We start from the raw sequence: 16368 nt of genomic DNA, 5'->3' as shown, positions 1-16368 counted from the left end.
ATAATCACAATCAGTACCATAAGTACTAAGTACTCCCTCCATCAACACAAATTACAAGCCTTTCACAATTATAGAAGTTTTGTGGTTTAAAAAAAAATCACCTGTTAGCTAGCATTATGATGATAAGATTTCCTGTCCCTATCTAAATTGGTCATCAGGTCTATACTCAGAGTCTTTGATAAGATCTGCCCAATATAGTATAGCCTTCATTAACCCAAGATCATCTCCATATTGAAGTTGTTGGAGTAGGATTGGTTATGGCATTATTTTCACTGTATTTCTAGTGCCTGACATAGTAAGTAGCTGCTGCGATATGCAAAGCTCTTTTTAATACATGTTGAATGATTGAGTTATGACAGTGGAATCCAGCACAAAGAGGATGCTCTCATGACGCCTTTTAAAATGTGATTGAATTTATATTTTCTCTTCCTCTTGTTCTCTCTATTTCTTCCCCTAATAAAATTATTTTCCTAGTGGATATTTTATAATAATGTTATTGAGTGTAACTAAAAACCTGGTAAAAATATTCAAAACAATTACAACAAACCAGCAGAAAAAGAATCTTGGCCAAATTAGTTCAGTCCCTCACAAAAATTCTTTCAAAAAGGAAAAAAAAAAGATTTAATGTTATACCTTCTGGCCTTTTAGACAGTCCATATGAGATCCATCTATTTAAACAGAATTGCTATATTGTCTTGAAGCAAACCTATGCTTCTTTAAATCTAGTGTCCATAATATCCAGGGACCAGGAAAATTTGTATATTGTGCATTTTCAGAAAACTACATATAGGTAATCTAACCTGGCTACTTTTTTGTCTTATTGTCATTAAATTTAGAACCAACTATATGATCCACTTTTCAACATCTCAACTCTGAGAGCCTTTATTCCTGCCCTCCTCCTATAAACTGTATTCTGTGTTGTTCTTAGGTGTCTTTATCCCGAGCCTCAAATCTTTTCTGAAGTAGAGGGAATACTGTGATTTTCAATCTGTATTGCAAATCAGGCACCAGGTGAAAATGTGATATAGTAATTGGGAATAGTAAGGGTTGGCCAAGGATTCTTGATTTTATTCTCATCTCTATTTCCTCAAACTTCCTTAAGTGATCTTGGCTACAATTTGCCTAATCAATCTTTGCCTCCATTTTTCTCCTCATGTAAAATAAAGATGATAAATTAAATAAATAAATAAAACTGATTTTAAAAAATAAAAAGAATGGACTCACCTTGAGAACAGAGGGATTGTTTTTTGTTTTGTTTTGTTTTTGAGGGGGGACACTTAGCATAGTGTTTAGCATGTAATTTTCGTGCTTAAAAATCCTTGTTATGTGATTGGCTATGTTTTATACATGTAAAGTTTTTGCTGTTAAGCATGCTGTTATCACCACATGTGTCATCTTTTTGGTTTTGCTTGAATCAGGGTATTGGGTTTGGTTCACAGTTTAACCTTCTAATAGTTTGTGATTATTGGTCACTCTCTGTGATTCAAGATGACTAAGGTAGAGACATAGGATTTTTGAGCTAGAAGGGAGCTTAGGGATACCTCAATCCAAACCCTTCAATTTTGAGATAAAGAAACAGATGCCTGAGGTAGTATAAGAATTACATTGCAGAGACAGTACTTTATCTCAGGTCTCTGCTGCTATTTTCTGTGTACTTTCCTCAGTGCCTCCCCACCGAGGTGGGATCAAAAGTGTTAATTCCCTGTAATGCCTACTGCACCGTTTTAATAACAATTACAATGAATTTTCATGGAAGAAAAAAGCTCAACTAAAAGACTTGTCTCACATCATCATCTCTGCTATATTTGATTCAGCTTTTATTCAGAGCACAGCAAAAGGATAAGATTCTCTAAACAGCCAATTAAGGCACACTTTTAATATTTTAGGGATTGGCAATTTGGTCAGCAAGTACTTTCTCTATGGGCAAATGTATGTCACAAGTTCTCTGTGATGCAGTAAATAGTCTTTGAGAGCTGTGGTTGTCAAAATCTTTATCACCTTACAGACAGACTGATGATAAGCATCTCTAAACTTAGTTAGTTGGCCTTTAATGTCAGTCATGTAGCTCACCACCAGACACAGAGTCTTTCTAGCTATGTAGAACTTACCCTCACTTGTTTTCAGCTAGCATAAGCCTTTGAGTACTCAGGATCACCCCTACATTCCAGTGAAACATCAGAGGATCACTCTAGTAGATGAAGGGGGTATTTAAATAGCATCAAACCTTTTTTTTTCATATTCAAAAGCTTAAAACAGCTCATCTTCACATATAAAACCTCTGAATTATTTAGAATGCAAAAGATAGAAACTAATCCTCTTGGGACACTTACATCTGGATAGTCTACTTGTCAACATTTCTTTGTCAGAAATGTGTTCCCTGTTCCTCACAGTTTTCTATTCCAGAATTTCACTGGGGGGCAGTATGGGGAAAGGGATTTTTTAATTTTTGTGTTCTACCTCATAGAGTTAGCATTGGTTATTGTTTAGTTTCAGGATCAGGATGGAGTCTATGGTTTCTCTATAACTCATGGACGCAATTATCAGAGTATCATAGGATTTAGACCTGGAAGGTACCTTAATCATCCAGTTTTACTTCCTCATTTTATAGGTGAGGAAACTAAGTCATTGTGAAATGACTGGGCCAAGGTCACACAAGCAGTAAATAACAGAACTAAGCTTCAAGTCCAAGTCCTTTGACTCAAAAACAATATTCTTTCCACTATAGCATCCCCTTATTACATGTAGTGTTTGTTTATTAAACATCCTAGTATGTATGTCGCATGATACTGGTTGTAAAGCAAAGCAGTTTAAAAGATTCATTTTCCACCTTCTGGTATCACAGACTTTAAAATGTCAGTTTATGTAGATTTTGGTCCCGTCTCCCCCAGGTATTTGGACCTATTGTAAGTCAAATCACATCCTCCTAATTCTAGAGTAAGGGTAGTAAAAATTTCAAATAACACAGTCTCAAAAGTGGATATTAATCCTGTTCCATAAAACCAGTCTAAAATAGGGAATCTACCATATTTTTTAATGCTGATTCTGTTTTCAGTGTCTTTTTCATACCTGTCATTACTTATTCCTATTCTCATTTTCCCCAATGTGTTAGATTAAGTGTACATCTTCATGAGCAGGAAAGAAGGGAATTCCCAAGTCAAACAAGATCAGAAGTATGATTTACTTTTAATGTAAATTCAGTCTCTAGATATCAGGGAAAAGCAGATTCCTTTTCTATGTATCAGAAATCTTATGGAAGAGGATATTCACAATCTCCAATATGAAGGCACCAGAATTGGTAGCATTCTTGCCTTACCTTCACAAATGGGGTAGAGGCAGCATGGTGCACTGTCTCTGTAGTTAAAAGACATAGGTTAAAATTCCACCTCAGGTGCCTACTGTGTGTGACCTTGGACAAGTCAAGTGTAAAATGAGAGAATTGGATGAGTTGGCCTCTGAGGTCCCTTCTGGCTTTCTCTATATGATACCATGACCCATTTATCTGCATTCTGAAGGAAGGCAAGATGCAAGTTAAGGAAGTTGGAAGGAAGAAAGTGACCAGCAATAGTAGAAACAAGTGGTACAAAATATATTTCTAGAGTACCTGCATACTGAGCACTTTCATATAAAACTTAACTGTATATTGTGCAATAGGAAATGACAAACAGGATGATCCCAGAAAAACCTGGAAAGACTCATGAACTGATGTATAGTGAAGTGAGCAGAGCTGGGAGGACATTGTGCATAGTGACAGCAGTATTGTTCAGTGAGCAATTGTGACCGACTTAACTACTCTCAACAATACAATGATCCAAGACAATCCCAAGGGACTAATAATGATGAAGCATACTATCCACCCCCATAGAAAGAATTGATAAAAAGAGCACTTGTGGATTGTACATATATAACCTGGTTGCTGTCTTGTGGAGGAGGGAGGTGGGGGAGGGAGGGAGAAAAATTTGGAACTCTAAATCCTATGAAAACGAATGTTGAAAACTACCCTTACACATAACTGGAAAGAACAAAATAAATGTTTGTTGTTTCAAAAAGAAACTTAACTGTAGCAGATTGCAGAAAATAGCTAACTTCCTGGTGATATACCATAGATCTCTTGTTCAAACTGCTTTTGCTTTTTAAGAAACAACAAACAACAAACAAATTAATTTTTTCCTTTTTTTTTGTCATTTTAGGACTCTCAGCATGTATCCACTGGACACAACAATCCAAGTAAGAACAATCTTTCATTACAGATGAATTGGGGAAAGTGGAAGAAATGGGGAGGTTCAATAGTCATGGTAGGAAGCCAGTACATGACCTGTTGGAAGATAAGAGAGCTCCTGATTACATATACAACGAAGAAGAAAACTATTAAATAAATGAGAAAACAAAATTAAGACAGAGAAAGAAAAAATTTGAACTACGCAATATTGGCTGCTGAGCCTTGGCGCTTGAACCCAAGACTTAGCAGCCAGTGTTCTTTTGCTCAAGTAGAGAATCAGATTTAAGAATGACCTTGAAACTCTCCTTTATCTTTGTCCAGAGGAAGAAAGGTTAAGATATAGAAAATGCTATTTTTCATAATGCTATTTTTCCAAAGTTGGAAAGAACAGCTTGCTTCATTTAAGTTGATCCCTGGTATATGTGGGAAGACAACAAATTTTAAAGGGTAAATAATTGGTTTCCTAAATTAAAAAGAAAGTGGGTGGGGAAAGAAAACCAATCAAGGGGCCCTAAACTAAATTGCCATAAACTCCCAAGAGGCTACTTGAAAGAAAAGCAGCACCTTGCTGGGCATGTACCATAGTCTTCCAAAAATAGACTGACATCAATTGGGTGGAGGAGGAGCCATATTGCAGTTAGTGACTGGTAAAACATTTAGGCTTTGTCGTCAAAGAAAGGAAGGAATCATTCTGTGAAGCTCTGTTTTAATTCTCTCTCCTGGCACCCCTGATTGGTATTAATGTTGTCCTGTGTATTAAAAATGCATGACCTACCCAGTTCATGTCATTAAAGCATACCAACAAAGGCTGTATTTTGTTAGTTTCATGACCAGTCAGCCAGCTGAGAGCACCACTTGCCAATTACAAAGCTGCGTTTGAAGATGAAAAACACTCTGAGCCAGAAGATGTGGCTTTGAAATTGAGTGCTCACCCACTGGGTGTGGGGGGAAGACATCTAGGGGGAGAGTGTTAGGATGCTGCCGGCTGTTAATGCACAGTGCAGAATTTTGCTAGAGAAAGGTCAGTATGGGGAGATAATGCTGTGAGAATGCATACAGCAATGTCACTTAATTATCCTGCCATCAGCTGGGATTTACTGTGGGCTGGGGCACCAAGGAAGAAGTAAAAGGCCAAAGGCACTAGAATTCTGAGGAAAAATAATAAATTCAGCAATGCATAGAGGAAACTAGAAGGAAAGATGTTTATTTTTATAAGGTCCTTCAACACTTAGAAAAGCTAAGCATTGAGCACCAACGACCAGAAATTACGAAGGAGTTACTATTGTTTTGTTCATGGGTCCCTCCGTTTGATTCTAAACATTTCATGCTATGAGGGAGATTTAACAGAATAATAAGTGCACAAAACCTCTAATTTCCTTCATCCTGAAGTTGTCGAAGAGAAGAGGGAGGAAGAAGAACATTTTTAAAAAAATATATACTGTGGGTTAGGGACTGGACCTGTGATTTGATTTCATTGTAAAAGGAACTCTAAGGTGAGGAAACATCCTTCTACAAATTCAAGTCAGCAGTTTCTTAGCAACATATAGTCTTTTTTTTTTTGGCGGGTCAATAAGGGTTAAGTGACTTGCCCAGGGTCACACAGCTAGTAAGTGTCAAGTGTCTGAGGCTAGATTTGAACTCAGGTCCTCCTGAATCCAGGGCCAGTGCTCTATCTGCTGCGACACCTAGCTGCCCCAACATATAGTCTTAAAGAGCTTTCTAGAGCTGTGATGTCAAACTAAGAACAGAAACTATTCCAGGGAGCAGCTAGGTGGCACAGTGGAAAAAGCACCGGCCCTGGATTCAGGAGGACCTGAGTTCAAATGTAGCCTCAGACACTTGACACTTACTAGCTGTGTGACTTTAGGCAAGTCGCTTAACCCTCATTGCCCTGCCCCCCCCAAATGAAACTATTCCTGTTGGCTTCATATTGACTTGTCTTTGTTGTTTTTCATTTGATCAGTCATGTACCACAATTCATGACCCCTTTTTTGGGAGGTTTGGTCAATGATGTTGGAATAGTTTGCCATTTCCTTCTCCAGTTGGATTAAGGCAAACAGAAGTTAAGTGACCTGTGCAGGGTCACACAACTAGTGAGTTTCTGAGGACAGATTTGAACTCGGGTCTTCCTGACTCAAGGCCCAGCACTCTATCCACTAAGCCATCTGGTTGCCTCTTGCATATTGACTTAGAAAACACAAATTAACATTATCTATGTTGTATTTTATTTTTATTTATTTTGTCTAACATGTCTTAATTGCATTTTAATCTGGTTGCTTCCCCAATCATCAGCAGCTTGTATATCAATTTGACATTCCTGGGTCTAGAGTACTTGGAAGTTAAGTGACTTTCCCAGGGTCACACAGCCAGTATGTGTCAGAGGCAGGAATTGAACCAAGGTCTTCTTGACTGACTATTCAGTATTCCACTCTGCCTCTCAAATATATTATAATGTGATTAAATCATCCAGAAATGGTGCACTGCAAACCTTGATTCTTTAGGCATGCCATTTTTTTCTAATGACATTTTATACTGCTCTTGTGCTACAAACATAAGATATACAAAGGAAGACCACATTCCTTATATGTATGATACTAAAGTTTCTATGACATTTTAATCAAAGACTAAAAATTTCTGGAATTCACAGTGGCATGTACTTAGTCAAGCCAAGCAAGTAGACCTAAGAGACAAAGTACTCAAAGAATTTCCAGTATTCTTGTCACAATTTTTCTATGTATACAAATATAGCCCTAATAAATTAATTGCACCATTTTCTAAAAGCCTGATTTTTCTCAATAGATCATATCATATTGCAACTATGTGACAGGGCACCTACATGGAATTTTTAGGATTCCCAATTTTAACAAAACAAAAAAGTTTTAAATGCAATATGTTCACAGATGAATGCAGAAAAGATGTACAAAATAAATAAAAATTATTTGGAGCAGAGTAGTAACAACTGGGGGTACAGGAAAGGACTCTCCTTAGAGGAGATGGCCCTTAAGGTTAAGCCTTAAATGGAGTTAAAGATAGGAGGCAGAGGGGAGAGATAAGATGAGGTCAAGCATGGGGTATACAGCTTGTGCAAAGATGCAGAAGCAACAGATAATAATGTGTATGAGAAACAGCAACTGATCATGTTTGATAGGAACAAAGTGTGTGAGGGGGAGTAATGTGGGATCAGCCTGGACATATAGGTTGGAACCAGACTGAGCAGGGTTTTAAATACTAGACGGGGGAATTCATCTTTTATCCTGCAGGCAATTGGGAGCCACAAAAGCTTCTTGGGCAGTACAGTGACATGTTCAGCCCTTGCCATTGGGAATATTGGTTTTGCAGCTGTATGGATGATGGATTGGAGATGGAGGAGAACAGAGGCATTAATTAAGAGGCTATTGCAATAGTCTGAGAGGTGATGAAAGCCTGAACTATGTGAATGGAATGAATTGGGATAGATGTGAGAGATATTGGGGAAGGAGTATTGACATTTGTTAGTGCGATGAATTATTTATCATAGGGCTAAATTTGATTTAATAAATAAAGGTGAAAATTTAGGCCTGTTATTTTGGTAATGCATCAAGGAATTTAAATATTAAAATGAATAGTGAATGTCTATATAAAGAAATCATTATATAAGATACTTTCTTATACTGTTCACTAATAGAGTAGAATTCAGTAAACAGTAAGTCTATTTTTGGGGTCCACTCAACAACTCCAATATATTAAATAAAATAAGGACAATGAATGCCTGGTCCTATAACAGTCCCAGAGAAGTAAAATTCAGTCAACTATTTGAACTAGATTAACATTAATGTCTCAGGGTCCCAGAGGAAAGAACTAAAACTCTACTTCAAGATAAGTAAAGGATCGCCCTTTGTGGTGGTTGTTGTTTGTCCCTCATTCTTGAAGAGAATTAATGACATCATGAGGGTCATGACTTGACTTGTAGGTGAATTGGATTTGAGTGAGACAGAGCTTCACAAAGTCATCAGCTTCATTCTCCCCTCCAGAGTCATCAGAGGCAAGACTGACATCAAGATAACTGGTGATGGCCCCATTCAGCCATTAGACTACTCTGTATTACCATTTCCATCTCCATCTCACATAAATTGAGTGCTTTACTTCCGGTGGAGAATGTCCTTTGCTCGTCTTTCCCACAATGTCATAATTCTATAACACTGTCTATAACAGTTGTAATAAGACATAGACATCAGAAGTGGCAAACATTTATTGAGTACCTACTATAGGTAAAGTCAATACTGGAGATACAAAGATGGGGCTATGAATTTGGAAAACTTTCAATCCCAAATTTGTCTGATTTGTTTTTACCATTCCTCCTTGTAGTGGAATATAAATGTATAAAAACTGAACAGGCTACACCAAAGCCAATATTATCATTTCAGACTTTTAAATGACAGGCACACAGGTTACCACAAAATAAATTCAATGACAGTGTTTGGTATCAACCCTACAACCTTATTGTGTCCAGTCACATGGCCAGGTCTGTTGTGAAACAGTCCAGTTGGGTGGCTTTGGATGGAGAGAGCCCATTCACTAGACTGAAAATTTCCAATTCAGAAAACTCTAGTGCCTATTACTTTCCACCACTCCACTCCATCCCACTCATCCCCAACCCCACCAATTTGAAGATTGATAGAGGAGACTTGATCCTTAAAAGCTCGAGTGTTTTTTAAAGCGTGAAATAAATTCCCCAAGTTGCATCATTTATAGCTTTAAGACATGGGGAGGTTTTTGCATTCTATGCTTTCTTTTTTTTTTTTTATGCTTTCTTAAAGGACATGAACAGCCATCTTCTCTGTCCACCATTCTGCACCATTTCTCTAGAAAGGTTCTTTCATTACTGATATTTAAGCTGCTGAAGGCCCTCACTCTTCTCTTGAGTTTTTCATAAATGTCTTGTCTGGCTTGGTTGAATCCCTCCCCTTAGCCAAAGCCTTTTCTGTTGTCTCTGTTGCCACAACAGTGAGCGCTGCTAAGAGAATTGATAATCAGTTGCAGCTTGTCCCTGATTTGACTGAAGCCAACCAGCCACTCAGACCCCAGATTCCACATGTAATCAGATTAGGGATCCCTCCACCTGTGGGTTCCTTGGCAGCATTATTGCTCGAGGTAAAATATATTTATTAGAGCAACAAAAACATTGTATTAGCTTTTGTTATTGAGGTTTTTTTTCTGACACAAGGTGTTTTGAAATGTATGATACTGCCTTATATTCCCAGGCCTGTTTGTTGTAGGTTGTATTTAATTGCCTCTGTGAGGTGTGCTTAGTGACAAGCCATAAAGCGAGGGAGAAATTAACCAGTTTCCAGAAATTGAAGGGGGAGTGGGGGGGTGGAGATTCTGCTTTGAGAGAAAATTATACTTCAGATCAGTTATGCTTTACTTAAAGCAATTATAGCTACCTGTACAAGGAGCATGTGCAGGAGTTGTGGTTGCTGGTGGTGACAACAGTACTAGTATGCCTGGGATTGGTTTGTTTTTCCTGTCCTGGAGTTAATTAACTGGACCTCTGCAAATCCTCCCTAAACTAAATAGTTACATCACAAACCTAACCCAGGGAACAAAACTTCCAATCAAAGTGTGAGCTCAAAAACAAATTTACTAATTTGTTGCTGCTGTTACTGCTTCTGCCTGGGTAAGGATTCTAAGACTATTCACATGTGGTCACCAGGGAAATTCAGACTGGCTTGGCTTGATTTTTTTTCTCCCATGACCAGACTTATATAGTTTTTTTTAGAAAACCCTGGATTTGAAGTCTGGGTTCGCTACTTTTACTAATTTTGTGACTTTTAACAAGTCAGCTAACCCTTCTGCACCTCAGCCGACTCTATCTATAAAATGAGAAGGTTGGATTCAGTGACCTCCAAGGAAATTGCCAACCCTAAATCTATGATCCAGCAATCTACAATCCTATGATGGAATTTCCTGGTGGTTTTTTGAGGGAGTGGGGAGGGGTGTAGAGAATTAGGAGATGAAGGGGCATTTTGTAGTCACAGATCAAGTACAGGAAGCTGGTTTCTGAGATAGATTGAGAAATTATGCTTGTCGTAACAGTATTTTTTTTTTTGCTACCAGAGAAAGGGAAGAGCAAAGTTTTGTGGTACCAAGTTCTAAACTAACCATGTAGTTCCATAGATCAGCCCCTCCATCACTGAATTTTAACTTCATAACAGCTTGGAGTAGTATGGAAAATGTCTTAGAATATTTTATGCCATAATTTAGCTGTTGAATCCTATAATCACAATAAAGTTTTAGAATTTAGGCCATTGACTATCAGCGTTTACATAGTGTTAAAGCGGGTTAGCCAGTGAAGAAACCGACAGACCTAAATCAAGACCCAGAAAGGAAGGATGTGTATTCATTGAATTTACAGCAGTCCCAAGGATGTAGACAACCAGCCTGTTTCAGTGATGGGGAACAATGAATATCCCTACCGTGGATCTTTAAATTGGCCTTTATTATACTATGGATGAAGAGTGACAAAGTGAGAAAAAACGAGGGATTACTGTAGCCAGGAAACAATATGGCTGCAGCAGTCAGGGAGAGGGAAATCTTCTTTTGCTTTGCCTTTCTCCTGGGAAGGAAAACCAGCTATATGTGTCCTGCTCCAATCCCTTTGTATAGATATACTTCTATCACTACATTAGGCCCTGCCTGCACCACACACATTCAGTGGAAACTGCTTACCTAATCAGTCCCTCCTGAGGGTGCTTCCTTTCTTGGAAGAGAGCTGATAAAGTATATAGTAAATGACAATATATTTGGAATGGTACAAAATGGGACTTCTTCCCCTTCCCCCTCCCCCCAAACAATAGATTAAGACCTACCAGTAAATCTTAAACCTTAAGGGATAGATTTTCAAGACATTTGCCACCATTACACTCCCTCTCTGCCACGTTTTTTCCTATGATTTTCATTGCCAGTGAGAAGTGGAACACATTTAGAAGAATGGGCTCCATTGACCAATACACCCTACCTCCTCTTGAGTGTAGACTTCTTTCAGAAAATAAGTAGCTTCTCTACATGCACACACTACACACACACACACACACACACACACACACACACACACAGAATATAACAAAGTACTTGGTATCAGAAGAATGAAGGTCCAGAGTCAGCTTCTCTGCTAGTTCATTATAAAGCTTTAAGCAAAAAATAACCACTTTTCGGTGTTCCATAGTTTTCCCATCCATAAAATGAGGTTAATAATGCAAATAGAAAAAATTTAAGCTGACCAAAATAGTCATGGAGTATAAGGCATTCTATTTAATTGAGAACTCTGATTTATCTGCAATTAATCAGAAACCCTTTTTTGCTTCAGCCCTTTCTAATTAGTTATATTAGTTCATTTTATTGCCTCTTGTTCATCACTATAAAGATCAATTTTCACTGTACATTTCTGTAGATGCAACCATAGAAGGTGACGGAGATCAAGCCGAATATGTGCTGAGCTCAGCACATACCCTGAAATTTGGGTTGAATATCTTGATTTGGTTTGGTTTTACTAAATTCTGATAGTAGTTTGTTTAATTTGCCTTTTTCTTATAAAAGTTGAGTACTGCAAAAAAAAAATCTCCATTTAATGGATAGTTCTTCTTGGTTTGGTATCCTTTTAATAATGGTTTTGACATATTTGTAACCTTCATTACGTATTTGGTGCAAATTATGGTAGAACTTGAGAAATATTCTTTTAGTTCCCTGGAATTAAGGTTTTTTTATACAACAAATTTTCTCAAACTGTAGCACTAGGCATCTTTATTTTACCTTAAATGTATAGAAACAGGTAAACCAAAAGCCCATCCAATTATTCATTTATGACAAAGGGGTAAATATATATATATATATATTTTCATCTAATATCTCAGAGCAATTGGCAACCTTAAACAAATGTGCCCAAGGAGGCACATGATCACAATACCTACCTCTCAAATGATCTTATCTCTTAGAGAGAAACTGTAACAGTTTTCAGGAGCATACGGCAAGCATTTGGTGTAAAGTAGCTAAAAATTATATTATGCCTATCACAAGAGGAATTTGCCTTTAAACTATCCAAAGTGAAATGGATATAGGCCCCATGGTTAAAACCCTCTACTTCTATAAACCAAACCAAGCCAAATCTTTAATGACTACAGACCACAGAAACATTTCTTTAATGAGCCTCTTAGATGGTCAGGAAGGATTTCTGGTTTCCATCTCATTCTCCATTTACATAGGACTCCCAAAAACATTTTGACAGGGCTCTGGATAGGAAATTGCTACATGGGGGAGGTATAACATGGGGCAAGACCTCAATGTTCCCTTCATTTCTCCGGGGTAGGTATTGATCCAGCCTGACCCATTTTAGCTTGTGCTTACAAATGGGATCAAAGCAAAAGGTGCCTTGGTGGTTGAATACTAATAGAATTTAGTTATTTAGATTCACAATAAAATGAAGTGGAAGATTCTCTCTATATAAGATACTTTAGCACTGTCTCCTGCATTGAGCCCCCTAGTTGTTTGTAAATAGCACTTTAGTGCCTACTTATAAATCACTGCTTGGGCAATTGGATAGCATAGAAGAAATTATTTTGCAAATCCGGCTCTCAGACTGTAAAGGATGTTTAAAAAGCCTCCTGCTGCACATTTTGCAATATTGTTAATATGAGCATGAGAATGTATTTTGTCTCTCTCAAATCTTGAAGACTGTTATATTCATGTATTCTTTATATTTTTCTTTCCCCTGCTTCTTTTCTTAAGAGAAAGGTGATGCTGAGCCAAAGAGTCCGGACAATGGTACATCAAATACTTCGTAAGTCGATTTCATGTTTTAATCCACGATAACTGTTCTTTAATCTGCTTTGTGATACAGAATAGTTGGACTACTCTTTTTTTTAAATAGAAGGAAGCTTGTGATTCTCTCTTGTGATAATATCCTTCTTTAAAACGTTTTTTAAGTGCAGATGCATATTCAGTTCATTAGTATCATTAGCATGAGTGATCTTGAGATGGAGGAATGGTCCTCTACTGAACCATGCAAATATAATGGGATTTTGGAGGGGCAGGGGAAAGTGGATGTGAGTGAATGAGTGAGTGTGTGCCTGCATTCGTGTGTGTGTGTGTGTGTGTGTGTGTGTGTGTGTGTGTGTGTGTGTGAGGGGGGGGAGGGAGAGAGGAGGGGGAGAGAGAAAGAATGTGTGTTTGTGTATGTGTGTGTGTTTTGGGGGCTGGACAAGGCATATGAAAGGTTAACTCTTTAGAATTAGCCTATCCTAACATAAAGACTGTCCTCATAATTGTGCAAGTTTGTCACATTCACTAAAAGCTACCCTGTTATACATGTCTGTGATGTAATTGTAGAAGACTGCAGTGTGTAATTTCACCTACCTCTGAATTGCTTGAAATCCAATTATAGTTATGTCTGATCTCTCAAGATTTTGTTGGTGTTTTTGAGTTAATAAAAGCCATCATGAAATAGACTAGGGAAAGGCCCCTTGTAAAAGACTTGTTGTTTCACACTCCATCTTTTACCATTTTTTTCTCTCATCCTACAAAGATATCTCTTTTGCTGGTGGTTTTTACAATAAGCTGATGGACTTGGAGTTTAAAAAAATAATCTCAGAGTTAAGAAATGAACTCACCTTAGGCTTGCATGAATCAGTAACAGAGCTGTCCCAGAAAAGTCATTATTTTTTTTAATCCCACTGGAGGAATGAAGAATGTTTCCTCCTGATAGGGAAGATTTGTGGGTTTGAGCATGTAATGCCCATAATATATGACCCATGCCTCCTATTGTTCTAAATTTAAAGAGCTGTTTTATGTGAGCATGACAAAAAATCAGTTTGTTTCATGTCCACAAGTCATCACATGTAAAAAGAAGTCCAATCAAAAAAAAAAAAAAAGAAGAAGAAGAAGTCCAATCAAGATGAAGCATTACTGAGAGTTTTTCTTTGTGGAAAATATCTATTTCTGAAATTCCAGAAAAATAAGGATATTTTTCTGGAAACTAAGCATAAAACTAAGAAGTGGCTTTTCTAGATTTGTATAGATTTCATGAAAGATAGAGTTTAATTTATTAGATTGGTTTGCAGATGTATAGTATACATATTCATATATCTCATCATTTACATGTATAAACATACATGTGTGTATTTTAAACCTAAATAATAAGGTTGTCCTGGTTTCTGATCCTATGATGTCTGTGAGTGGTTAATAGTGTACTTTGGTCTAACATGGTTCAAATAATGACCATCTTTTTAAAATGGCATTGCAACAAAGCTAAAAGGAGAAGCCTTTTAATGCCATCTGGAGGGATTTTAGAGAATTGAAAAAGATGGAACTTTTTTTAAAAGTCAGCTAATGCTCAGTAATATGTGAGCTTTAAATAAACATTTATGATACAGTGTAAACTATTTGGAATTCAGTTTCTAGCCCATGTCAATTATGAAAAACAATAATTTATAAAATATGCATCTTTGCAAATTGCAAGTCGATAACTTTGGGGACAAGAAAAAAGAACAGCAGCCCTGGCCTTTATGAAAGAGATTGGGGAAAACCCAAAGATTTTACATTTTAAAACCATTTTGAAAACCACATTCAGAAAAGGATGGATTTTGCTAATAATAGTGGTTTGGGAACAACTAAAGGAATACTTCCTTATGAATTTCTAAAAAGTCCATTCCCTAAAAAATTGGTTTCCATAACCCAATATCCTTACCTCCCACAATTTATGTAAAAAGAAAAAATTGTCAGAGGAATTACTTTTAAGCCCTGGGGAGGAGTTTAAGAATGTTGTGGAGATTAACTTGAAGCTTGGCTCCACTCTCTCCCTTATTTGAGCAAAGCCACCCCTCAGTCAGTTGCTTTATCCCACTTTTTGCCAAGATACTGAAAGATAGCTAGAGGAATTGTAAACTGAGACTTCTTTAAACCCCTTTAGTGATGATGTCACACTGGTGGGAGCGCAGCAACAAATTCTGAACACTGAGCAATGACTGGAGGCCATGAAAGCAAATGCTAGGCTTAAGGAATCTGGTGACTCTCAGGAGACAGAACCAAGTAAATCAGTGCAGAAGAGGGTAAGCAGCAGGATAGAACCTTAGGAGACAGACTGGAACCAATATGGTATGTGTGTCTAAGGGCAAGGTAAAGTGGGAGGTCCAAAGTCCAGGTATATGGTCACAAACCAGGAAATGTACAGAAGTTGAAGTGGCCAGGCAGGGGAATCAAAGCAGCGCACAAGAAAACGAATTCAAGTCACCAGGGACAGACCTTGATCACTAATAAGGTGGCTTTTCTGCCTCAGGCTTCAAATTTTTCTAAAATGGTTCCTCTGGAGCCAGGCGCTATATGGCCTAAGTATGATAACCAAGGAATTGGGACTACCTGATTGAGGCAGAAGAGATGCAGACAGAGGAAAGCATCAGTTTCTGGCAGACAGAGTCTAATTGATTGTCATCCTACCAGCAGAATTCTAGGAAAACAGGCCTTCCTTGGCATTTGGAAGATTTCCATTATTTTATGAAGAGCAGGATTTGGCAGGGTGATTGTCTATTGTGATGCTAATCTACCCATCGCCTCTCACTCCACTTCCCATAAGTATTATGCAGTCTAACTGCGACATTTCATAGGACTTCCAAATGACTACTATATTAAGTTTACAGATAATACTAAATTAGAGTAGTACATTTAAAATCTTTTAAAATATGTAGAAGAACCATAAAGACAAACAATTAACTCTGATCATCACAATGACCAGCCATGATTTCAGAGGACTTGTGATGAAACATGCTACCTAACAGAGGGGAGATAGACTCAAAGTACAAATTAAGGCTTCTTTTTAAGCATGGTTTGTTTTCTGTCCTTGAGCCTTCCATGCCTAGATCCCCCCACCTTCTCAGCTTAGTACCTCATACTTTGCTAAAAATTCACCTAGGCTTCTGGCTTCTCCCCTCTTCTTCATCTGACATCACTCTAGTCTTCCATGAACGGGTGACCCTTTTGCTTGCCAAGGCCATGCTCTTTTACATGGTCCCTTGATTCTATCCACTCCCATCTGCTCCATGAGATTATCCCCTCTATAATGCTCACTCAGTAGTTAATCTTCATTTTCTCTTCATCTACTGGTTCCTTCTCTACTGTCTATGAACCTA

The 16368-nt window shown here is 37.7% G+C and overlaps 1 protein-coding gene and 1 long non-coding RNA gene across 4 annotated transcripts in view; one reads left to right on the top strand and one right to left on the bottom strand.

Moving 5' to 3' along the window:
- AFF3 (AF4/FMR2 family member 3) overlaps positions 1–16368 on the top strand; it is a 694821-nt gene that overhangs the window by 442404 nt on the left and 236049 nt on the right. For all 3 annotated transcript variants that reach the window (XM_043992437.1, XM_043992436.1, XM_043992435.1), the window contains 2 exons: positions 4188–4224; positions 12977–13028. In XM_043992437.1, the coding sequence (XP_043848372.1) occupies positions 4188–4224; positions 12977–13028 (89 nt within the window). The remainder of the gene's footprint in view (positions 1–4187; positions 4225–12976; positions 13029–16368) is intronic.
- Positions 1–16368, bottom strand: part of LOC122746643 — a 224585-nt gene that overhangs the window by 59564 nt on the left and 148653 nt on the right. The gene's annotated exons all lie outside the window — the stretch shown is intronic.

Source organism: Dromiciops gliroides, chromosome 3 (genome assembly GCF_019393635.1).
Source record: "Dromiciops gliroides isolate mDroGli1 chromosome 3, mDroGli1.pri, whole genome shotgun sequence".
In the NCBI taxonomy this organism is placed as follows: domain Eukaryota; kingdom Metazoa; phylum Chordata; class Mammalia; order Microbiotheria; family Microbiotheriidae; genus Dromiciops; species Dromiciops gliroides.
This window is presented reverse-complemented; position numbering and strand designations above follow the sequence as displayed.